This window comes from Ambystoma mexicanum, chromosome 7p (genome assembly GCF_040938575.1).
Source record: "Ambystoma mexicanum isolate Mex_15411 chromosome 7p, UKY_AmexF1_1, whole genome shotgun sequence".
In the NCBI taxonomy this organism is placed as follows: domain Eukaryota; kingdom Metazoa; phylum Chordata; class Amphibia; order Caudata; family Ambystomatidae; genus Ambystoma; species Ambystoma mexicanum.
The window spans coordinates 261,209,844-261,235,193 of record NC_090939.1 but is presented as its reverse complement, the minus strand read 5'-3'; the positions used below and the strand labels follow the sequence as shown (position 1 = coordinate 261,235,193).

The following is a 25,350-nucleotide window of genomic DNA, read 5'->3' as shown; positions in this document are numbered from 1 at the left end:
TGTAACTTTGGTAACTGCAGCTCCTACTGCCTTCTTGGCAGGTTTCACCGGACAGTCTCGAAGAAAGTGCCCTGAGTTTCCGCAATATAGGCATAATTGCAACTGTTTCCTCCTTTCCCGCTCCCTTTGTGTTAGAGGACCTTTCAGACCCCCTATTTGCATGGGTTCCCCGGAGTCTACTCCTTTGGAAGGAGTTGGCGGTTTGGAAAATACTCGAGCATCAAACTTGGAACGATCGGCCTTCCTGTTCTGCAGCCTGTGATCTATTTGAACGACCAAGTCTATATAATCCGAACAGTCTTGTGGGGGATTCACTACTTGGGCTAAAACGTCTTTGAGCTCTCCACGTAGACCTCTATAAAACAGCGTAATCCTTTTGTCCTCAGGCCATTGAGTTTCCACTATTAGTCTATTGAAAGATGCAATATAAGCCAAAAGGTCTTGATTACCCTGTCGCAACGAAAGAAGCTCATTGTCCAAGGCCTGCCCCTGTGAATGTCTTGCGAACAGTTTTTCCATACTAAGCTGAAAGGCTTGAAAATCATGGAGAACCGGATCATCTTGATTAACTAGAGGGATCGACCAGTCTGCCGCATTGCCACTAAGGTACGAAAGTACAAAAGCTACTTTTGCTTGATCAGTTGGAAAGGCTGCTGGCCGGCATAAGAAGTGCAACCGGCACTGATTGATAAATACTGCAAACCTCTTTGGGTCACCAGAAAATCGTTCGGGCGGAGCCAGAGGTACATTCCCAGGTAGGTTGATCTGCACTGGATTCATAGAGGATGTTGAAGGAAGATTTGCCCCTGATGCGGGTAACGGGGTCTGTCCGGCTTGTGACTGTAGCACTTGTCTAGCAAGATTGTCTGTTCTCTCCTTGGAAATAATTAGTTCCCTTCTTAGAGCATTCGTTTCCTGACGAGCTGCATGCACTTCTGCCCTTAGTTCCCCAAGTAACCGGGCTAGGGGGTCAGTATCCGAGGTTTCCATAGCGCCTGGGCGAGAGTTTTGCGCTAGGCTTTGCGTTCTGTAACGCTCACCTGATTCTCGCAGAGGCGCCGGTCTTGACTGGGCGACTACCGTATCTTCAAAGGTGATGTGTAGCACCCGGTTGGCTCTTTGGGCTGGACCTCTGTACACTGTATGCCTGACGTGTAGAGTAAGATGTCTGCAGATAGAAAGTATGGGGTTAATGAACTGGGGTTATTGGGGTGTCGCTATCTCTTTCCTGTTCTCCTCTCCTGTAGACCCCCAAAGGTTAACGCTCTCACCTTAGTTAAGTGAATGCCAAGCTCCATCTGCCTCGGGGCAGGGTGCTGTAACCAGTTTCTTCACTGGATAGGTAGCGCAGGCCTCTTGACTTCAGAGGACTGCTGTCCGTCGTTTACTGCACGAACGGTAAGTTTCGAGTCATTCAAATGTCTTTAAAGTCTTTAGTAATGATGTCTCTTGTTTTGCAGGGTTCCGGCGATGGCGGATGACGGGCTGAAGTGAGTTGAAGATGGAGCCCGTGTGATGAATAGAAGCGCCTGGAAGCACGTAAGTAAGCGCTTGTTGCCTGCTTCACTATGCGCTCTAACTGTCTTTTTATTATGCAGGTACGAGTTCGGAGCAGCTGCAGGGTGCCGGAATACCCACTGGATTAGATGTGGAAAGGAGTAATGGCACGTGAGTATTAAAGTTCCCAATGTCTTTAAACGCACCTTGTTTTGTCTTTCAGATGCGGGATGCAGCGCCGAAGGCCTCCGGAGCGTGCGAAGAGTTGGTAAACTTCTGCCTTTCAGATGCCGGAATGCTAACCTGTTCTTTCTTGTCTTTATAGGTGTTGCTGAAGACTGGATTCAGGATGGTAAGCCTTTGCCTTTCAGATGCCGGAATGCTAACCTGTTCTTTCTTGTCTTTATAGGTGTTGCTGAAGACTGGATTCAGGATGGTAAGCCTTTTTCCTTAGGCCCAGGATCGGATGCAGAAGACACGATGATCGTTCTGCTGCAGAGGTTGCAGAATAACGCAAAGCAAGATTCATCCACCGGGTGTGGTTTAAATAGCCTCCTGTAGTGCTTAGGTGTCTCCTTCCACAGCCACGCCTAAGTAAGAAAAGAGTTCCTGGTAAGAAAAGAGTTCCTGCCTTCCAGAAGAGTTCCAGTGTTCTGAATCTAGGGAGTGGCTCCAGCCCCACCCAACAGGAAAAGTAGTTCCAAACAGAAGAGGATCAGAGGCTCAACTGGCAGGCAAGTAAGCAGCATGGTCTGCTGAAGGTAAGTCCACCCAAGCCTTATGAGCCCGGCGCTTCCAGCGCTGGGACTGGGCATATTTATGAGCCTGGTGCCACTGGCGCCAGGACTGGGTCCAAAAGGTCCCAATTGGGACTGGTTGGCACTCGGAACCTGGGTTATGGATCTGCTTCCAAGGGAGTTGGGAAAACCCTGACCTTTTGGAAGCAGAGATCATGACAATATTGCAGTACTTGGATTTTGTTAAGTTTACCCTTCTGAAATCCTTAAGTACTTGTTCTTCAAAAATCTTGATGGTCAAATTATTGATTTGTGGATCAAAATAACTCTTTGGTTTGATTTCCAAATATTTATTTGGACTCATTACACTACCTGAGCCATCATCCGGATCATCTAAGGAATAACTTACCATATAGCCAGTTCTTACGGCTTAAAAGAATAACGTCAGACACTACAACATTACAACAAGAAAACCAGCTGCTGACCGAGAAGTATAGACAAAGAGGCTACCCTAGCGACATCATTGAAAAGGCTAAAGACAAAGTCGATAGACTTGAAAGAAAGGATCTCCTTATTAATAAGAACAAATCAAAGGACATTCCATTTCTCCATACCTTGAGATACTCTGCACAAAGTCATCACATTACCAGAATTATCAAGAAAAATTGGAATATTATCAAAATGGATCCACAACTGGACAGACTATTCCCAAAACCTCCCCTAATTACATACAAGAGGGGAAGGAACTTCAAAGACAAACTAGTGAAAGCAGAAAAGTTCAAACAGGACAAACAACGGACTTTGAAGAAGAAGATGACAGGCACATTCCCGTGCTTAAATTGCGGGAACTGTAACAATGTGATGAAGGGGAGCTATGTGAGGCACCCCAACAGTGGACAAAAAATTCGATTGAATCATTACACCACATGTGACACCAAATCAGTAATTTATGGTCTCAGTTGCCCCTGCGGTATTTTTTACGAAGGTCAAACCATCAGGAAAGCTAAAGAAAGATGGAATGAACACGAGAGTAATATCCGAACCAACAGTACCAAATCTCCTGTCGCTAGACACTTCTCTTTGAATAAACACACAGTAGCCCAACTTAAAGTAATCATTTTGGAGGAAGTGAAAAAATTACCTAGAGGGGGAGACCATGACAGACGCATGGGACAGAGAAAATTACATTGGATTGAAAAACTGAATAGTCTTTTCCCCCAACGGTATGAATGAACAATTTAATTTGGGTGTTTTCTTATAAGCTTCCTCATGAGCTGACTGCTATACTTTCGAATGTTTTTTGATGACCAGCTGTACTAACACAAAAAAATTTTGAATTGATGTTTATAAATATCCAACACAAGCACAGCTCCCTTACCATCTAAGGAATAGTCTCCCTTGTTGCAAATATATCTAGACCATTAGATTGTTTGTGTCCTGAACACCACCAATACTTGATCGGACTTGTATTTTCATTGTTTTATCTTTTTTCGTCTTGAAATAATGAAATGTATACACACACCCACATTAATGCCACACGTTTGTAATCAATTGACATAAAAGAAAGACATTCAGTTTCAACAACAGATAGACTGTGAGCAGGCTGGATTTTTCCTCTGATCACGAGTCGACGATAATTCTAAATACTATTCTAGATGCATGTCAAAACACAAGGGACCTACATTACTCACCAGCATATATGTTCAAAATATAGATTCCAATTTAGCCTTGAAGACTCTACCCTGTTCTGCTTATACCACACATTGTATCGCGTCAAAAGTAAACATTGTGACGTCACGACGTTGACACGCATTGATGTCATCACGCTATATAAACATCAGAACGGCCATTTTTGTTCAATTGCCGTTCGTATGAATTTCAACATAGGATACATGCACAAAGACGTCCCTTTTTGAGGTAAGCTAAGTTAGAACCTTATACTCACCACATAGAATTATCCTATAGGATTTCGGTAACTGATAAAAATAGCCCCTGATAAACCTCTTTCCGCTTTACAGGGCCCACGTTTTCATTGATCGTGCTGCTAAGATCCACCACAGGAGCGTAGAGCTTTAACAAAGCGGGAGATTACCCAAAATCCTGACTACGACTTACTGATCAGGTAATCATCTATACCCTTTCTCTAATGGACATGTTTGAGAATGCAAACATGGTTGCAGTTATTTCACATCTTTACTTCTCATAACGATAGGGACTTACAACCCCCTTTTTTATATTTTTCTAAATATATTTTTTTAGGATTGACAAAGATATACCGATCAAGATGGAATTTGTATCTCCAATTGAGACCACACTAAGAAATGAACAGGTGATTATACATTAAGAAAAATCCAGTCATGACAGACAGGGATTATGATGTATCATTATGATTAAAATAACAATATACTTTCTACTGTCGATACAGATAAATTGAAGAGAAAACACGTCTAGTAGACATCTTCTGAAGAAGGGGTTCTATTCGCCCCGAAACGCGTAAAGCATACTGTACCTTGAAAACTTTGACTCTGCCTACTAAGACGCATTGGATTAGGAGTGCAAATCAAGTACAAATTGTCTACTATAAGTCATTTGAACTGTAAATGTTAATGTTTGGTTGTCTGGAGTATAAAAAATAGTTACTTTGAATACCATGTATTGTAAAAATCAGTTTACTTTAGGTTTTATAGTTTGATTATAAACTGTGACAAATTGTACGTTGAATTATTATTTGTCTAAACCAACCCCATTTGGGGCACACAATTCATGGATGACAATCATCCCTTTATAAAGTTTTATTTTTGAAATTACACAAGAGAATTTGGTTATGTTTTCAACTACAAGGGTGTGCAAGGGACGGGAATGTTCCACAAAGGTTGTGGACACCTGCTGTTTTCACATAATTTGGTACAACCCAGTGTCAGGGTTGATATTCTCCCCTGCACCCCGCTAAGTATCTTAATACTTCCACCTCATTTAAACTAAAAGGTGTGCACTAGGCAAACTTGTTTGAGCTTACAGTAGCCATCCCCCCCAACCCTGTCAGCTGCCCAACTTCCAATTCCTTGGGAAGGGGGCCACTCCATCTCTGGATGGGGAGATGTCATGAAGCATACCAGTTCTCTTTCATCTCAAAAGGTTCTCTAGCCTTAAATGACCAGTCTTCTCTCTCTCTCTCTCTCCTTCCACTTTATCATTAGCAGGGAGAAAGAACATGCGTGTGGGAGGCCTCTCCAACCCCCTTTCACTTCCTTAATGCCAAACAGCTGCAACATGGGATCCATTGCCCTCCGAATAGCATCGAAATGCCTTATCCACTCCAGTACTCCCTTTCAATGCCCCTGAGTCCCTGTACAAGATCACCACATGTGCCAGAATGTTGCTCTGTGTGCGTTTCTGCATAACTTATTTATTTTTTATTTTTTTTTATTTATTGTGCTATAGCTGACAAACGGCTTTTCACATTACACAACAACATAGAAAAGAAGAAAAGGAAACTTACAATTTCTATATAATACATTTCTATCATTAATATACTTTAAAAATAGTTCCTTTACAACAACAGAAAAGGGAAAATGACAGGCCAGATTTAAGGAAACTGCTCTTCGACTAAAAACCCCAAAACTCCTCCACTACTTGAATGCTCAATATCAATTCATGTCCCACTGTTAGCCTATCCCAGAAGGAGTCTGTGCTCAGCCAATATGGATGGTGCACACATCTATGCAGGAGATGACATCTCAACTAGAGAGTGCTGTTGCTCCCTGCACAGCCCCCTGCGGTCATCTCTGGGAAGGGACTTGTCCCTAATCGCTTGGATTTCCCCTGTTTTGATCAGGTTCAAAGGAAGCCCCAGAAAGTCCCCCCTCCTTTTTTGTCAGGAAATTGAGTTGGGTATCTCGGCAGGTAGCCGCAGGGTTTATCATATTGTGATCGAGGTTTAGCCATGACTAAACCCTGCATTTGATCGATGGTTTATATCCAGTGCATGCGCATGAGTGCGGCTTGAGACCCATTGGGTACACTAGCAGATCATCGCAAGAACTGTTAAAATGTTGCAGTCTTTCACATGCATATTGTTTTATCTGTGCCAGAACAAAGCATGCACCTTTTCTCAAATCTCTGTTCAGTTCCTTGTAGAGCGAGTTCGGCCTCTGGCTTACAATTAACCTAAACGGTGAAATGATTTTCAAGTCCATGTATGCTTTCAGGGACTGAAGGCACAGTTCGTATCGTAAGCTATCAGCAGACTTCTAGGACGGTTAAGGGTCGTCTTCCAAATTTAACCCTCAATCTTTGGCCAATTTAGTACCTAAGAATACATTTATGTTTCAGGCCATATAATAATGAGGGAATTATTTTCATTTTTATAAAATCCGTATAATTGGTATCAATGAAAACTTAAAATACGCACCCAATAGTTTTTTTCATTTGTACTACCAATGGAACCATCTTATATTGTAAGTATAGTTTCAGTTCGGTTAATGTTTGAGCAGAGGGAACTTACAGGCCCAAATAGGTAACTTCCTTAACACACTGTACCACTTAATCTAACCGGTACCATTCGTGTTTTGGGGGTATCCTCTGTGGCCTTTTAAAGACAACGATGTTAGTTTTTTGGGGGTTCACTAGCAAATCGTTTTCCTGAGCATGAATACCAAATGCATTCAAAAGGTGTTGGAGGCCAACTGGTGTATGGTCCAACAATACAATATTGTCAGCATACGCAATCCAATTTATGGACTGTCCTCCGATTTTAGGACTTGCCAGGGGGTGACTGATTAGTGAATTTGCCAGATCGGCTAAATATAGATTAAACAATATAGGCGTGACAATCAACCTTGTAGCACTCCCCTTCGGGTGGGAATCAGCCACGGTACTTCCTTTGCTGTTCAACCTCACTCTTGGGCCTGTGCCTTCATGCATGCTTATTAGGGTGGCCAGTAATGATTTTGGCAGGCCCCAGAGTCCAACTTCCCCCACAGCCGTTCTCTGTTCACGGAAACAAAATCTTTAGATAGATCCAGGCATGCTCCATACAGTAAAGGGCCATTGTTCATCCATGATTTCTTTGATGTTATGGAAATTACCAGACCATTGAGCGAGGCCGAGAGACCTTGTTTAAAGCCTGTCTGTAGTTTGGAAATTATCCTGCAAAGATCTTTCCGTCCACATCCAGAAGGGCAATAGAGTGGTAACTTGCCGGATCCGCCCTATCGCCCCTCTTGTAGATCGGAATGATCACAGGTGCTTTCCAAGAGGACAGCAACAACCTCATACTCAAAATGTCTTTAACCTCAATAATATTTTTGACCAGAGCTGTACATTAGATTTTAATATCGTATTTGTTAGGCCATTAAGGCCTGCAGCTCGGGAACTAGATGAGTTTTTAATGAGATCTCCAATTAGTTCTTTATGTAAGGTTAGCCTCCACTCCCAGGCATGGCCTGGATTGCATCTCATTTGTCGTTTTATACAATTTACCGAAGAAATCACCCAGAGCTAAGTCTGAGATGGCATTGCTTTACGTATAATTTTCTAAACTATCTTACTTGTTAACTAAGGCCCAGAAACTTCTAGAGTTGTTGTTCAGGACCTTCAACATCATCTCTGCGTCCTACTGCTGACAAAAGTATTGCAGAGTATGAAGCCAGCATCGATAGTAGGACCTCACCCTTTTTAACTCCTCATTGTGCTCTACTGTTGGTAGGTTGCAATTGGCCAACTTTCTTGTAGCCTTCCTCAAACCTCTCTTCTGCCAAGTTTCTTCATTAAAGGCATGTGGATGTTTATTAAATGTGGAACTTGGTCGACTCCCCGGGGCAATCAAGCTCCAACGGATAATCATCAAAATTCAAAGGGGATACACAATTGAAACTGTTCCTCTCTGGACGATTGTCCCATGACATGCATTCACTTCCTACCCAGAGTTGCCCCATTATACTTAAATTTCACTATTCTATTTCTTGCACTATTCACTTCCAGTGGCGTATCATGTACTTTCCCACCATGAGTGAAACCAATGGAGCCAACCAAGAGTCTATGGTCGCTGGAACCCTTATTGAACACCTGGAAATCAGTACATCTTTCAAACAGCAGCTTAGAAAGGAACTAATAGTCTATTATTGATCCTGAATTCCCTCTTCACCAGGGGAATGTCTCCTGGCATGTTGCCATTTCCAAGTCCCAACTTTTGAGAAAGGTCAACCATCTGTCTCTCCACTGACATTGGTTTCTTTATTTGTAACGTAACCATCCAAATACGGGATCCTAATGCATTTGGAATTCAAATCACCCGACCGTATGATCTTGGCTGAACCATGATGTGTTTTAATTCTTGTCAAGCGCTCCGGCAGGGACTCAAAGAAATCAGTCTGGGTCGAAGAGGCACAGTTCCAATACACGTTTACAACCACAATCATCCTAAGTGAGTTCTGGCCTCTTAATGCTACCAAAACAGCTATAAGGCAATTTTTGTACTTTGATATTTGTTCTACATTTAAGCTCAGAGCCAAGCGAATGGCTATCCTAAGACCGCCAGCCCGGCGGCCACTTGTCAGTTTAACGGCCATTTGCTGAATTATCCAGGATTAGTTTTGAAGTCAGCCATGTTTCCTGAAAAAGTATTCTGACGTACCTACCAAAAATATATTTTCTCATTTCTTTAGTGACAAATGAGGTGGAACCCTGCGTGTTCCTATCCAACACTCATGCTGTACTGCAGAGCATTCTCAGAAGCCCTTAATCTCTCAACAGCCTGTCTGATTATTTCAGGTAACAGTGCCCACAGTTTGTTCGTAATCTCTCGAGGCCTGGACTTCTCCTTCTGCTGAGGATGCTTTTGGGATAGCTTCAGTTCGAGGGTTATCTAAACAGTTACTCAAGTGACTTTGGTCAGACTCATCTCTCCTGTTAGGTGCTTTCTTATCATCCTCCTGAAACACAGTCATAGAAATGTCAAAGCCTGTAAAATTTAAATCATCTTGGGCCGCCAAGGAGGCATCAGCGCTTTGGTGCAATTTCAGCCCCAATTCCAAACTATGGATTTGGTCCCTATGTGGAAAACTGACAATGTCTCATTTTCTAGTTAATACTCCATGTCTCTGTCCCACCTGTGCCTCGGGCCCTTTGTCCCCCTGCCTCTTGGCAGTATCAGCGCCACATAAAGATTGGATATCAACCCTCTGGAGGTGAGGCTAGAGTCCAATATCTGATCCTAAGGGGTCAACTCCCTTTGAAGCGTCGACTTCTATTCTATTATCTGTCACTGCCCCTTTCGGCTGTAGGTAGCTAAAAACCAACAGAGGTCCAATATCCAAATGTTCTTCCAACACGTTAATGACTATGAATTCCCCTCCAGTCCAAAGCTGACTCGCACTCTCCAAACTGGACGCGGACCAAGGCCCTGGATTGCCTCTTATGGTGGAAGCCCAAAGGTAGCTCAATGGGGATGGCCATGTAGTTACCCCTCTCATATCCTTACCTGATCTCCACACCCCCCCCCCTAGTCCATAGACCACAGCCACTCCCCAACCGTCGCAGGTCTCAACAAATCATTTTCATGCTCCATCCATTGATTCTCACCATCCATCCTCAAGTGTGGTACAGGAGCACTCATTTGCAAGGCTCTATAATAACACTACATGTCTTGCAACCTCACCCCTCCCTTCTCTTTGTGTAAAATGAGTGTTCCATATGCTATCCCCAGTTTTTTTTTCCCTGCCACATGAATCTAAGGAACTTCCCCTTATCCTCCCTCAGTACCTGCTCCGGGACCGATGCAGGCAGCATGTGCAATAAATACAATGTACCACGGTAATTTTGAAAGGATTCAACCGGCCCAACCAACAGAGTGTCAGTCCCTCCCAAACCACCATATCCCAATAAAGTGTGGCGAGCAGAAGCAGGTAGTTAGCCTCCTCCAGCAATTCCGTGACCACCGCCCAAAGATACTTGATCCTATCCACCTCACTTTCCAGAGGACACGACCTCCAATCACTGAGATCTGTGCCCGTATCCCTATGAAAGGGGATTGACTTCCCCATACTGATTTTAAAACCGGCCACCTCCCCATATTCCCGAATGACTGAAAATACTGCTTGGATCGACACCGGAGGGTCACTTAAGTGCAACGGAAGATCATCAGCGTGCATCCCTAATTTACACTTTCTCTCCAACCCTTCCACCTTCCTTATACTCTATGCTAGAGGCCCGACAGACAGGGCGAATATTAGTGTGGAGATCGGGCACCCCAAACGGGATGCCTCGTTCCAATCTGAAGAGTGTTGATGCTTTTCCGTTTAGCACTACTCTAGCCCTGGGTTACAAGTAAAGCGGCTCAACTCCTCTTCAGAACCTTGCCCCAAAACCGAATTTTGTAGAATCTCAAAAAAAAGGACACCCATTCTACCCTGTTGACGTCCAAGGCCACTAACACAGGGACTGTCGCCTTCCCTCTAGCCAACTCCATCAAATTCAGTGTCTTGTGCTGTGTTTCCACCCCCTGCCAACCCAGGATGAATAACACCTGTGTGTACGAGGTTTGGCAAGAGCCCTTCACCCCTAGAAGCCAAAGTACTCATATAAATCTCGTCCGTATTCAGCAGTGAAATCGTCCTGTACGACCATCACAAAGTTGGGTCCCTCCCCTCCTTTTGGTATCACTGATATCCGGGCCTCATGAAAAGAGAGAGTGGGATTGACCTGTGTCCTTTATATGATTGAACAACTTAGTCAAGTACGGTACCAGTTCCTGAGCGTACCGCTTATAAAACCCAATGCTAAACTCATCTTCTCCTAGGGCTTACTTGACGGCATTCTTTGTATCGCAGTCATAACCTCCTCCGGCGTACTTGGAGCATCTAAGTTAGATGCCTCATTCCTTGAAAGGGTCAGGAGGTTTGTTCCGTCCAAAAAAGCCTGGATGCTGTGTACAGAGGGCTCACTCTCCCTAGTATATAGTGTCCTGTAGAACTCCACAAAATGGCTCACTACACCTTCTGGCTTTCACGTCGGTTCCCCATCCGAACCCCTCATTATTTCCACACACCTCTCTGCTTTCTGCACCCATGACCTGGCAGCCAACAAGGTGTCCGCCTTGTGTCCCTTTTCATAAAAGTTCTGTTTTAAGAACCATAACTTCCTGAGTACCTCACCCAACTCTAACTACTTCAACTCCATCTAATTCGTTCCAAGCTCCTTGAGAATTACGTCTATTCCTGCTCCCTCCCGTGCATTTTCTCCTCCAGTCCCTTGACCTCATGACGTAAGATGTTCTCCAGAATACCTCTTCCTTTTTTTACGGGCCCCCCCTCCATCATCAGCAGGCATCTCCTAGTGGCATTTGCCATCTCCCACACTATGCAGACACGACCTCCCCTGTATCATTGACCTTAAAATAGTCCCCTATTTCAGTGCCCAGTTCTGCAGCGAAGAACCAATCTCTCCACAAATAATCATTGCATCTCCACCTACAATCCCTTTTACTAATACCCATGGTGGCAACATCCATCGCAACCATATCGTGGTCCGACCTGCCCACCAAACGTATCCCACACTCTTAGACCACACCCATCATCCTCCGGTCCAGAAGAAGATACTCTATTCTAGTATGCGTGTCAGAAAATAATGTATACCCTTTACTCTGATGGTTCCCAAATCGCCAGACATCAACCAGTCCTCTGGCCTCTAAGATGTTCAATTGCCCTTCACCCTCTCTATCCTTTCACCGCTTATCGAATGTCCAGGCTCTGGTCTGGCCACATATTGAAATCCCCTCCTAAAACCAGCAAAAATGGTCTCGACCTCGGACAGATGGTCCAACGCCTCTTTACAAAACGACACCTGCCCCTGATTCAGAACATAAAATCTCCCTAACAATCAGCTGTTCTTTAATTCATAGCTTAATTCATAGCCTTCTGTGAAAGCTTCATCCTGAGAGGTCCTGGTAAATCCTTATCTTTTCCCCTTCATAGAGGATTTCCTTCTGCTGTTTGGCCTTGCGCAAAATCTCCTCATTGTCGCCATAGTGGTGGAACTGCAGCACCACCAACCTGGGTCCCTTATTAGTTATTTCTCCGGCCTGCCCTGTGTTCCCACTACATCTGCAACCACCTTCCCACCTTCATCCTGAAACAAGGAGTCCACGATCTCAAGAACCTTTGAGGTCACACCTCTGTGGGCCTCTCCACCTCTTTTGTTCAAGCCAATGACCATCCAATTATTACATCGCTAACAGTTCTCCAAGTCGTCCACCTTCAAGCGGACCTCTTCCTCCCTCGATTCCAAGTCCAAAAGGCAGGCATCCAACTTCATTTCAACCAGGCCCAGGTCTGCGTTTAACTAGTTATTCTCCAGACCTTCCACCTTCGCTTCAATGGTATCCACCCTGCCACGGAGGTCTGTTATCAAGAACTGAATTACCAGCAGAATATATGAAATGTCCTCTTCGTTGCCAAGCCAGCGTTCTCTTGCCCCCTCTCCAACCCCGCTGTGCCTTGTCGCTGCCATCTCTTGTTCTCCTGAACCTTTGTAGGGTCCGTAATGCCCCACCTAATATGTCCTTCTCTGTGCCCTCCAGCTCCAAGGCCTGCATCCCTGCGGGTCAGGGTAAATGGCATAAATGCCAGCTAGCACGCCTTGTCCCACCAGAGGGGCCCAGGTGCCTCACCTCTGTCTTTCTGCAGCCCAAGGCCCTCCACTGGTTAACAGCCCCAACTGTAGGTCTAGAGCACCCCTCTATCCCCTCCTGCAGCCTCCACCTTCCTCCAATTAACCTCTCTCTGGGGCTCAGGGCACATTTCCAACTCTGGTCCTATATTGGCACCAGCACACCAACTATGGCCGCACCATGGTGCTGCCCAGCTACTTTACTCCTTCTCGGTCCTCCAGACCTGGTGCTCTCCCAGCTGGTCTGCCACTGGTCCACCCCCTCTGTGCTTCTTCCTGGGGGATGTCTTTCCCCCTGTTAGACACCCGGTGGGGTCCTGCCGACCGACCCAAAGCACCTCTGCTCTGCCTGCTCATGTCTGCTGCCCATCTTCATATCTGGGCTTGAGGCACATTCCCTCCAGCGTGTGCTCTTGCCACACATCTCTGCCAATTTATTCTCCGTCAGGCTGCACTTATCTCACCACCACCCCCGAGTGGGACTCAGCAGTGTGTTACCGACCACATCATCCTTTTCAAGGAGCACACATCAAAGGCAATGCTATTGCACTAGCTTTTTTCAGCATGTGATGAAGAGCTACAAATTACACTGCCATCTTGGCCTGCACCCCATAGCGGTATCCCTGAATCACATAATAACTCCCGTATTGCTCATAATGTCCTAAAAAAAACTGGATGGCTATTCTCCAGTATTGAATCTTTCCTATTTTGACATGCGTTGAATATTCCCTGTCCTCAGATGGGAAATCCTAAGTAATCAATCAAGGGCAATTAAAACTAAACTGCATTACACTGCATACCCTATCCACCCCATTTTGGGCTATTTTCCTTTTGCCAATGAGTTGGGTAATCCTTAAGCTCAGGCCCCAGAGTTGATCTTCAGAGTCTAATTTATCTGTTCCTTCTGTATAGATTTCTTTCAAATTATCAACTGAAAACTAAGTTAACCCCAAGACTTCCAAGTACATCTTTTAGATGCGTTACTTTGTCTTGTAATTCCCTGGGAATTGGTTCCTCATCTTGTCGGCTGTCTCAACACTTGTGTTCAGTTTCATGCTTAATCAGTTTCATATTGACACAAAATTGATCAAGGCAAGCAAAAGAAGGCGCTTTTTTTTACATCCTGTGGTTCTTGTGGCCTAAAACCACATTTTCAGGAGGCACAAAATGGATTTATTGCTCTCATCCTCACCATATTGTGGAAGTCTGCCAAGGTTTCCACAGTAAAACCGTAAGGTAAGCACACACGTCTGTAATGCGGCTCTTACATAATGGTTACCTTTCATCAGACGTGGATTCATTGAAGAGCTCCTCAGCTGCCCTATGCTAGCAAAGATGTCTTGGGGGGAGTGGTGGGGGGGGGCGCGCAATGTGCTAAAGAGAAATGATTGTAGGTTTGGGCAGTGGCATAACACAAAATGTGGGGGCACCCCTGCAAGCCTTGCTGAGGGGGCCCCCCCACCACTGCCACTGGGGCCCCGCTGGGCATCGGCAGCATGGGGCCCCCTGCACCGCGGGGGCTGCAGGGGCCCCCGTTACACCAGTGGGTTTGGGATGAAGGAGTGCAAGAATTTACCTTGACCCAGGTGATACCAGAAACGGTTTCTAATCTCTCCACATTGACACTGTCCATTAGTGACCTGCCCATGTGTTCGTCATCAATGCAACTTCCCTTAGAAAGGATTTTGCTGCTTGCTAGGAAGATATCCGTGTATTTCACATCAGCGAAAACTATTGCCAATTGAGCAGCCATCAAGTCTTTTTTTTTTTTTTTCATATGTGCTGGCACAAACTCAAACAATGTTTTCTATATCAGCATTCCCTCGCCCATTTCAAATTCCAATAGCAAAAACAGCTGTCCATGTCTGCATTGCTTGGGCTGCCAGCAATATAGCAATTTCTTTCACAAAGCTGCAGTCTGCTGCGCAAATCGTCAAATGGATCCTGGAGGCAAAGGTTCTGGTGTTCCTGCCACTGCAAATTATGCTTATGATGCAGAAAGATGGGCAATTGTAGAGAGACAGAAGCAGGATTCTTGTATAGAACATATGCTGGTACAACATTTTCTAATATAAATACTTGTACCTTCTGGGTGATGAACTACTACTGAAGCATCAGACTGACACTATGTAAGACCCGGGATCATCAGGTTTGGAGTTCTCGGCTTCAGAAGTGATTGGGCCACTGATTCCTTTTTGGTGCCCCCCTCCACCCCCCATCCACCCAAGTGACATGTCCTTGTGACCAGGATTTCCGATCTGTGAACCGCTGCTTGCCGAACGTACTCATCCAAATCTGCTACTGTCAATGCAGATCCTGACTTCCCTACCAACAATGTCCAAACCATACAGACACATGCCACCACATTTGTTGGTGTCATTTTCTATCCGAGGTGGCACTCGGTACTCTTTCAAAGTCCTTAATGGCACTACCACACACTACCTAGAATCCAAAATACACAAATACATGTAATCGAAGTTTGATGATCAAAATTCAACGTTCGAAAAGGCAGACTATTTGCTGTGATCAGCCTCTGTCTCTGAAACCATAGATTCCCTTAGAGTTGCAAGTCCGGGTCAAGACAGATTCCTGCACCGGGCAGAAGAACACATACTGAGCAACCAGATTCTGAATCAACAGAAGTACTGTGTGACTTGTCATCTACCACAAAGAGAGCCCCACCATCACATGGGAGCTAGCGGCACTAGTCCTGAAGTCACTCCCCTGGTATATGATTGGGTATGGTCTACTGCTAACCCAATGGCCCTACTCATCCACTGTGCAAGGTTGCCACGTCAATCAAGTCTTTCTCTGGGTTACTGTTCTGTTAAGCTTGATAGAAGTAAATCAGCACAAATGTGTCTGCCTGTGACACTTTTTGAATTGTTCCGTATTGTAAAACGAGTAACCACGATGGGTAACTTCTCCTAAACACTTGTAGTACTTTCTGTGCTAACCAATCCTTCTATCATTCATTTATCATTGTAGGATATACCATTCCTTTTCTTGGGAGGAAGATCCTTCTGAGTTGGTATCACGTCGGCTATTGCTAGCAAGGTTACTGAAGGTATTCTTTGCCTGCATCTCAAGCAAACCACTTTCACAGAGACCGGGCAGCTCCCCTAACTCACCAGTCCTGCCTTCTATGCAGTTATACGACTTCCTTCTCAATTGGGAGACTGCCATCCTTATTTTTCTTCCCAAGCTTAACGTAAGTCCTGTGAGTGATCTCTAAAATACGGAAGTGGCAACATTATCTTTCTTCGCTTGCCCAGACAATTGTCTCTTGCATCCCCCTTTGCAAGCTTAATTGGAAGCTTGCCTAGTCTAAACGGTCCCCATGCCATGTTGGTGTCTGAAAACACATCTGTTAAGAGGAAACTTTCAGGATCACTGGTGGAGACCTTAAAGGCATCAGCCAGCATTACCCCGTGTGTGTAATTTTAGGGACCATCTTAAAACTAGCCATGCTCTTCTTTGAAATCTATTCTCCTGAACCCTGGCTTCGGCAGCTCTTGCCCTCTCTCATATTCCTCTGATTGCACTTAGTGTAATTTTCTTGGTTATGTGATGGCACAGACACTCCTTTATTAGAGGGACTCTGACCACTTATGTGTGCTGTGCTTCTCATTACCAGGACCCCCACAGGAATACCAGCTCAAGAATATTTTTTTTAATTCATGTGATTACTGATGGTGAGAACCGAGTGAGGTGCTCACTGGACAGTTCTATTTTAAGAACAAGTAGCTCTATATGAACCTGGACTTGCTGGCTTTCTGAAACATCTTTTTGCACAGATTCTGGTCTTGACCGTTTTAATGGTCTGCCCTTTGTTGGCAATGCAAGAGTGACTTCCAGCAATTAACTTTTCAAAACATGTTATTGGCATGCCTCGGGTAGGCAGTAACAAAAGCTAAGAGGTAATGGTGAAATGCTGACTGCTTCCACCTTACAGGGGAATGCTTTGGGCACCGGGAGTGGCAGGAACTGACCAGAGGGAGTTGCTTACCTTGCACACTATTTATGGTGGGCTTCCTTTTTTTAATGTACTCTTATGACTTGTGGTCTTTAAATAAATGGCGTTGCTCAAACCTGCACTTATGAATATTTATGAAGTGGCTCTGCCATTCTGCAGCACAGAACACGTAGGTGCTTGCCCTGTGCCAGATTGCCACTTTCTGTGTCAGACAAGCAGAAGAGGGCTTTACTGGAGATCCCAGCTATGAATACATATAGCCCTACATCTTGGAACAGATAAAAAAACACTTGGTACACCAGCATGTCCAACATATACATGACTCCCCAACATGTTAAATGTATTCATATTGCCATGCTTGATCAGGATAGGTGTAGGGCATTAGTCATTTCTGACCTCTGTGGCCCCTTAAGTAGACTTGCTTGCTGCTGCGATGGACTATTTAAATGCCTAGAAGAGAGGTTTGGGTGGGCAACTCTTAAGAAAGATTTATGACGATTGTCTTGTCCACACACTCAAGCTAATTTATTCAGTTATGTTTTGGATAACTTCGAATGGGATTGTTTTATCCTTTATATTAACATTGCCGACTTGGACTGCTTTTATAAAGGCTTCGTTTTTCTTTTGCATAAAAAGGATTGAACACTGCAATCAAGTTGTCCCTACCTGCCTACTTCAATTATGCACTCGCAGGAGTCGTGTGTTAACAGATGACAGTCGAATGTCTGCAGTTCATGCTGCGTCTGTAAATACATTTCACAAACTGTGTAGTGAGCTCAACCCGATTTGTAGCACAGCTCTTGAAATCCAATGACTGGAAGGGTGGGGGGGGTGGCATCTGGAGTAGCTGTAAGGAAGTGTCTTGTTGCGCCAGTAGTGCATCTTCAACCTTGGTCTTATCACTGTATTGAAGACTGCGCCCAGTTAAGTGGTCTCATCGATCATTGTCGATTTGGAATACAAGTGTGTTCATGAAGAGTCAGTTAGATTTACTAGTAGCCACAATGTAATTCGCTTACAGGAAACCTTGTGTGTCTGTCATGTAGATGTATTACTAGTAAAGTAGCCATCATGAATATTGGAGGATGGAATTTTTCAGGTTTGACCATGTGTGGTTCATATACCATTAACTATAGACTAGAAGTCTATTGTAGCCAACTCCTATTATGTTTAGTCGATTTCATTCACATTTGAGCTGAGCTGTGGTATAACAATAGTTCATTTTATTATGGCCACTTGCGAAATGGAGAACTATCTGATCTCTGTTTGACTTTACGGGGCATTTTAAGGTAAACACTGGAGATTTTGAGCACAGGGCATTGTTTCCCGAAGAGGATATCATTTGGGGACTAGTTCGTCCTCTGATGCTGGACAAAAGACTATATAAAACAGGTCCTCCCCTATGGACCTTATAGCTGGTCTTGGTCTAAAATTGCTGAATGGCAGAGTTGCCTCTTAATCCTCAAGCCTTACAGTACTATTGATTATTTTTTAGCTTAGCATCCAGACAGCAAGTCTGTGTTAGACAGGAAGGTAGAGTGCCATGCTGAATGTGACAATGACTCGCTAGTTATGAGACTTCAATAGATCAGTAGTGGTGAATTTGTCAGGTCATTGAGACATCTCCATGTGACTCCATCTTATAGAAGAAGGCTGAGATGAAAGAATCTGAACCCTTGTATTACTACTTAGTGTATTTCAAAGGTATTTATATATGCCTGGGAGACACCTTGTTAGACTCATGGGTTTATCCATTTGAGGAGATAACAAACAAAGCAGATTATCATCTTATTCCCAATTTGAATGGTAAAATGTCCCCTTAAGGGTGATTTGATTGAAGTTGTAGGCTTGCTAGGTGACACCAAATGAGTGCCATGAAAGCTACATTACCTAGTAGGGATTTCATTGGACAAATATCTACATTTGAAAGTATAGTGATTAATAGTAAAACTGCCCTAAAAAGGATGCTTGGCAGCACATGCTAAACGCACCAGATGGAACCAACCAATCCAAGTGTTCATTTCTTGTTGCCAAAGAATAAGGAGAAAACTAAATTGTACCATTTCGGCAGACGGTTGGTTTACTCATTTTCCTGGCCTTTATCATACCAGGCAAGGCAGAGAGCCGTCCGAGGGCCCGTTTCCAGCAACTACTAAATATTCTTTGATGTGCTGGAAATTCCCCTATATGAAGTGATCCCTGTCCTCAGAACCAAGGCAAATATGTCTGCGCCTAAATGGCTCGCCTCTTGATTTGTGTAAAACATTAACGGCTGTGGGCCCTCGTTTTGACAGATGTGTTCACATTCTTCTTAACAGGCAACATTCCAAAATGAAGACCGCCCTATATAGTCCCTTTATTCATGAAGGACCAGAAGTCGGTCCCTTCATGTTACCATCCTATATCCTTGTCACATTCATAATTAGCAGGATCTTGCTGAACCATCTACAGAAATGGATACATGATTAAGCATTATTCATGGACCTCCAATGTAGCTTTTGGAAATGTCTGGGAAATCAAGAACGGGCACATGTTCTACACCTCCTCTGTTTTAAATATGAATGTTTTTCAAAATGTTCTCCCTTTTAATTAGACTTTATGCATCTTTCCTCTGTTTGTTTTTGATGGCATCAACATGACCACATTACGACTACCTTTGAGTCAGCAGGGATTGATCCACTTTTATTAGACACTAGGACAATACATATAAATACAACTGCATCTGTGCACTTGGACCTGGCCTCCTGCTTCCCTGTGATTGAGGGGGAGGAGGGAGTAAGGCAAGTGTGCATCCTGGTACCCTAATCCTTCATGTTCAGATGAATTCTCTGATGAATCAACACGGCGGCTTGCACAAGGTGGATCCCAAATTGGGGTGAGACATGTGACCACATTCTGATATATTTTATTTATAGTGCGCCCATACACAAGTGTTTCAAAGCGCGACGAGGCAGGGGGCAGGGAGGACGGGGGTTACAAGACAAAGATCTTACTAGGCCCAGTGACATTGATATCACGCAAGTGCAGGGGAGAGGAAGGGGGAAAATTGCCACGGGAAGGGGAGTGGGAGAAGTGCAGAACATAGGACATGCATATGAAACCAGAAGTGTGGCAACTGGTGGCAGTGCAAGTTAAGTGCAGCACGACAAGTGATGGATAGTGCAGGTAGGGGGGGCAGTAGGGTTACAGATACAGCCCCAGGTGCAGGATGCCGGAAGGGCAAGTGCAGGTGTGCAGTTGGGAGGTCGGGGACCTGGGCCCTTGGTTCAGAGGGTGGCCAGGTAAACCAGTGCAGAGACAGATAGGCAATCAGCAGCGAAGAGGAAGAGAGAAGGCAGAAGCAAAGAGGAAAGTGTTGAGCTGCTTCCAGAACCGGAGGTGGTTCTGCTCATGTTCCAGAGAGGCAAGGAGGCTGTTCGAGAGGGAGGTGTCGTAGAGGAGAGGGATCTGCCTCTAGTTCGCTTCTTGGAAAAACACCTGACCCTAAAAGAGTTGGCGGAGCGAAGGGCTCGAGTACGAAGATACTTTGGAAGAGAACACCTGACCCTAAAGGAGTTGGCGGAGCGAAGGGCTCGAGTACGAAGATACTTTGGAAGAGGAAGCTGGAGATATTGTGGTCCCCGGACTCAGAAGGCCTTGTGGACAATGCAGAGGGTCTTCATTTTGATCCTTGCAGCCACTGGGAGCCAGTGGAGAGATTTCAGTGCTGGAGAATTACGATCACTGGGCTTGAGGCCAAGGACAAGTCTCGCAGTCCAGTTCTGGATGAGTTGCAGAGTGCGGAGAGTAGAGGCAGGCAGATTTTAAAAGAGGCTATTACAATAGTCCAACCCAGAGAGAACCAGGGCTCTGGAGACAGTGAGCTTCTGGGGGAAGGAGAGGAAATGGTAGAATACCCTTGAGGAGTTGCAGTTGGTAGTTTGATTTCTTAGAGACATCGGAGATGTGAGGGAGGAAAGAGAGAGTGGAGTCGAAGATGACCTTCAGGTTCTTCGCCTCACAGCTGAGAGCAGGGGGAGGCCCAAGGTAGACCGGCCAAAGAATGAGTGGAAAGCATGGTGTTGGTGTGCCAATGAAGAGGATCTACATCTTGCTGGCATTCAGGCAGAGATCATTGGCAGCACACCACTCTTGGATTGCAGAGAGACAATCCGGGATGAGAGAAGGAGAAGCAGCAGCCGTAGGGAGCCTGAAAGCGAGCTGGGTGTCATCCACATAGGATTGGAAGTTGGTGCAGAAAGCAGCAATGCGGTGGGAGAGGTTTGCTAGGTATTGGTTGAACAGCCAGGGAGAGAGGTTAGACCCCTGGGGAGCACCGGAGGTGGAGCGAGAGAGAGGAGAGGAAGGACCCAAGTTGGACCTGCGAGGGTTGATCCGAGAGGAAAGAGGTTAACCATGCTCGAGCCTGTTGAGTGATACCCAGATTATCACGGAGCTGATTGAGCAGGATGGTATGGTTAACAGTATCAAAGGGAGAGGAGAGATCGAGTAGTATAAGGACAGAGGGGAGATTAGAGTCCAGGTTGGCAAGCAGGTGTTCATGGATGTTCAGGAGAGCAGTTTCTGTGCTTCTGGCTGCTCTGAAACCAGATTGATGGTCATGGAGATAGCCAGGAGTTTGCCCAGAAAAGGAGTGATGGAGATTGGGTGCTAATTAGCCGGAAGGGTGGGGTCGGCTGAGGGCTTTTTGAGAAGAGGGTGTGAATGATGCAGTTCCATCAGAGCTGTGGCCATTAACACTGCAAGTGTTGATGAACGTATTCACTAATTGTATCTTTCTGTGATCTCTGTTGCATTGGGAAAACTAACTATGTTTTTATGGCCCAAAGCAAAAGAAGCCAATTTCTAATGATGAAAACGCCAGGGAATAAGTCACTGCTTTTCCTTATTTGGGCCTTCTCTTTCTCCAAACTGGCCATTTGCCCGAGCATAATCTTTAACAAAGGAAATTAATCTCACAAAGAAATGGTGCCATCATTAGGCTTGGTCATCCTTTCCAAAGCCATCCTGTTTGCATCATGCTTAGGTTGTATGTCATGAAGGTTACATTTGTGGCCACATATAGAGGGGTTGATTTGGGCTACTCAGACTAGGCTCCTTTGCAGATTGCAGAGAATCACTCAGGGTGGCCCGGGTAACCCCTGGTTTTTATTTAGCATGAAAAAGAACTTGCGATTGATTGATTACTTGAGACTCCATTGTCTAAACTGCTATGGTGTTGAATCGGGCAGAAACGTAGAGCTGGGTTCTCTAGATCCATTTGACAAGATATTTGGCTTCTTGTTGCCTTCCTCGGCTTGTGTGTATACGTTTATAAATCATTATTTTTACATTTTTGGTCTTTAGAAGTGGATGGAGGCACCTATGCATTATTTCCAGCAAAGGTTACTTTTATCATCCCAACCAGTACTGTGAGGGGAAGATGTAGAACTGGAGATGCCAAGTTCACAGGCTTATCTCCCGATAAAATTTGGATGTGAAAGATAAACTATATATTCGCAATCTCTGCATTAGGTAATCCGTCTGTTTCATCTGAATCATTCCCTCAAATGGACAGGAGTTCTATTGTTAGCCACATTCCTTCCTCAGCAGCAGGAAACCAATAACCCTCTCCCCTTTTGTATCAGCTGCTCGCTCGGTTAATACTGGAGTACCGCAAGGCGCATGTCTGTCTGCCCTTCTATTCAACCTCTATATGTCCACCCTTCCTGGAATCATCTGCCTGCACAACATCTCATGCTACAACTACGCTGAAGATACCCAAATCATCCTTAAAATCCACAATTCAGACTCCAACCCCCAGCCCGACCTTTAAGCTTGTCTCCTAGATATCGGCCGATGGATGACAATAAACCACCTCCTCTTAAACCCCACAAAAACCAAAATCATGTTATACAGCAACTCTGCGCTTCTACCTCATCCTCTTCCTTGCCCTCCTTCCTGGGTCAACCCCCCCACCACTTCCGAACAAGTAAAAAACCTAGGCTGCCCTTTGGACTCCGGCTTAAGCCTCTCCCGACAGATTAACAATGTGTCTAAATGCTGCCACTACCATCTCAAACTTCTAAGACGCAACTTCACCTACCGCTCCTTCACGAACAGACTTGCCAATGTTATGTCAATTGTGATATCGAGACTGGACTATGCTAACTCCCTCTACCTAGGAGTCCCAGCATACCACCTTAACAAACTCCAAAGAGCCCAAAACACTACTGCTAAACTGCTCCTCGCCCCGATTCCAAGAGACCACACCTCTCCTGCTCGCCGAAACCCTACACTGGCTCCCAGTAGGACGAAGAGCCACCTTCAAGACCCTGTGCATCATTTACCGTGCAGTGCACAAGACTGGCCCATTATGCTAAAACCATACGTCCCACCCCGCACCCTAAGATCAAGCACTGCCCTCCTTTTAGTGATCCCAACCACTAACTCTGTCAGTATCGGAGGGTCTGCTTTCTCAGTCTTGGCCCCGACTCTGTGGAGCTTGCTTCCCCCACATATTTGACACACCCTAAACCATATGACATTTCGCAAAGTACTAAAACGTGGCTCTTTCCATAACACCAACCTCCACCATAGGAAGCGACTAGACTTCCAGGTCACTGAAAAACTAAATACTATGTGACCCAGCCATGTCTTCAACCCTTTTAGCCCCTGTGTTGTCACTGCACAACCCACCACTGGCTTTGGTGATAACGCTATGTACCCTCACCTGGTCATAAATGCTATCGCCATGTACCTCTAGTCGCTGTGATGTCTCGAAATACCTCCGGCCCTTTTGTCCCTGCGCTGTCCTGTGTCCCCTGCCCACTTACTATCTGTATATTCATTGTAACCCCCATGGCCTGTGCTATCGTTGTATATCCCCTCGATATCCCTCTAGTCCCTTCGACAACTCATCTAGTCCCCGTGATTTCGCTTTGTGCCTTGTGTGTCGCTCCAGATCCCTACCCTGCTACCTTGATGTATCCTTCTTGGTCCCCTATGATATCTCTGTACACCCATGCCTCTCATATCCCACATAGTGACTGTCTGCCCAGCCACTCAAGTACCCTATGTCTCTGTATACCCAGCCCCTCTGGTCCCGTAATGTCTCTCTGTAACCCGGGCCCTGCATGATTGCTGTTTGTCCCTACCACAACACCCCGCAATGTGTACCCAGCCCTCCTGGTCCTCCTGTACAATTCCTGGCATGTCCCCACTGTCCGTACCTCATCACTTGGTTCAAAGTGCAATATGCTTAGGCGCTTTATTCATGAACCATTTTATCATATCACTACGCTTACTCTCTTCTCTAAACCATCACTCAAGTAGACTACAGCTATACCTCCCGTTAAATTCGTCATAGCTGCTCACATATGAACGCTACCCCACAAACACCTCATCACTCTGATGAAATGTGATATATCCCATGACAAAACGGGCTAGCTGCTCACATAAGCGTCCTACCGGCCTAACGCAGCCAGAACCCGGTCTGGGTGTCCACCCACCAGACTGCACACATTCAACTGATATCTCCAGTTGAATCTCCACCACCACACCTAATGCTAGGATGCAATTACACCAGCTGCTCACATAACTGGTGCATCCACGCACCCTACAAAACTAACTCTCTCTCTGCTGACCTGGACTGTGCTCCCTGAGGACGTTCAACCTACCAGCACTTTGAGGTCATACCAATGATATATAGAGCGTAATATAAATGCCAAATAACATAACTTGCATGACTGTGATGAGATCTCACTAATTTAATGTTTATTTTATTATGTTAACAGGAGGTATATTGCTTTTAATTGAACATTGCTAGGCTTTAAGCAATATAGACTGGTCTTTGTGCATATCATTCTGTTACTAGACCCCATTGAATACGTACGATTATGTGTTTTGTTTAACTGTAATGGATTCTGTGAATTCTAATCTGAAAAAAAATATTTTTTGAGCAGCATATCATTGTCACGAGTGCACAGCAGGTACAGTATGAATTGCATTTTAAAAACTGTTTCCCCCTCCAGCATCATCAATGTTCTATAAGTGCAAAATGAATATAGATATTGAAATGTTTTCTCCATGTGAGAAAAACCAGAATATCTAAAGCTTAATTTTCGCACCCGATAGCTATGAGCTGGACCTTTATGGGAGGGACTAGTAGCCTGCTGGTGTTTGTCCCAGCTTTTCCCTTTGCATGAGACCCAACATGCATGAACAAGGTAATTTATGAAGGGGGTGGCTGCATGCACCGCACAGACTAAATGACTTCCGAAACTGTACAGTTCCCAATAGTAAATGGGGTGGGTGCACAATTTTTAAGAAAAAAAGTAATTGTGCGGATGCATGCTACAGATGCAGCCCATAGTTAATTTCAATTGGCTGATTTCCCTCATCTCACAAGTAATGTATGGTTAAAGGCCCTTTACAAGAGGCAAAAGTGAGAAGGGCCTGTACACTTATTGTTTTTGGATGATAAAATGTCTTCCT

At 45.0% G+C, this 25,350-nt stretch overlaps 1 protein-coding gene across 3 annotated transcripts in view; it reads left to right on the top strand.

Annotated features, from left to right (window-relative positions):
• IFNAR2 (interferon alpha and beta receptor subunit 2) overlaps positions 1-25,350 on the top strand; it is a 495,451-nt gene that overhangs the window by 455,656 nt on the left and 14,445 nt on the right. For 2 of the 3 annotated variants that reach the window (XM_069636320.1, XM_069636323.1), the window contains one exon: positions 24,819-24,845. The exons of the other annotated variant lie outside the window; for it this stretch is intronic. In XM_069636320.1, the coding sequence (XP_069492421.1) occupies positions 24,819-24,845 (27 nt within the window). The remainder of the gene's footprint in view (positions 1-24,818; positions 24,846-25,350) is intronic. 3 annotated transcript variants of the gene reach the window in all.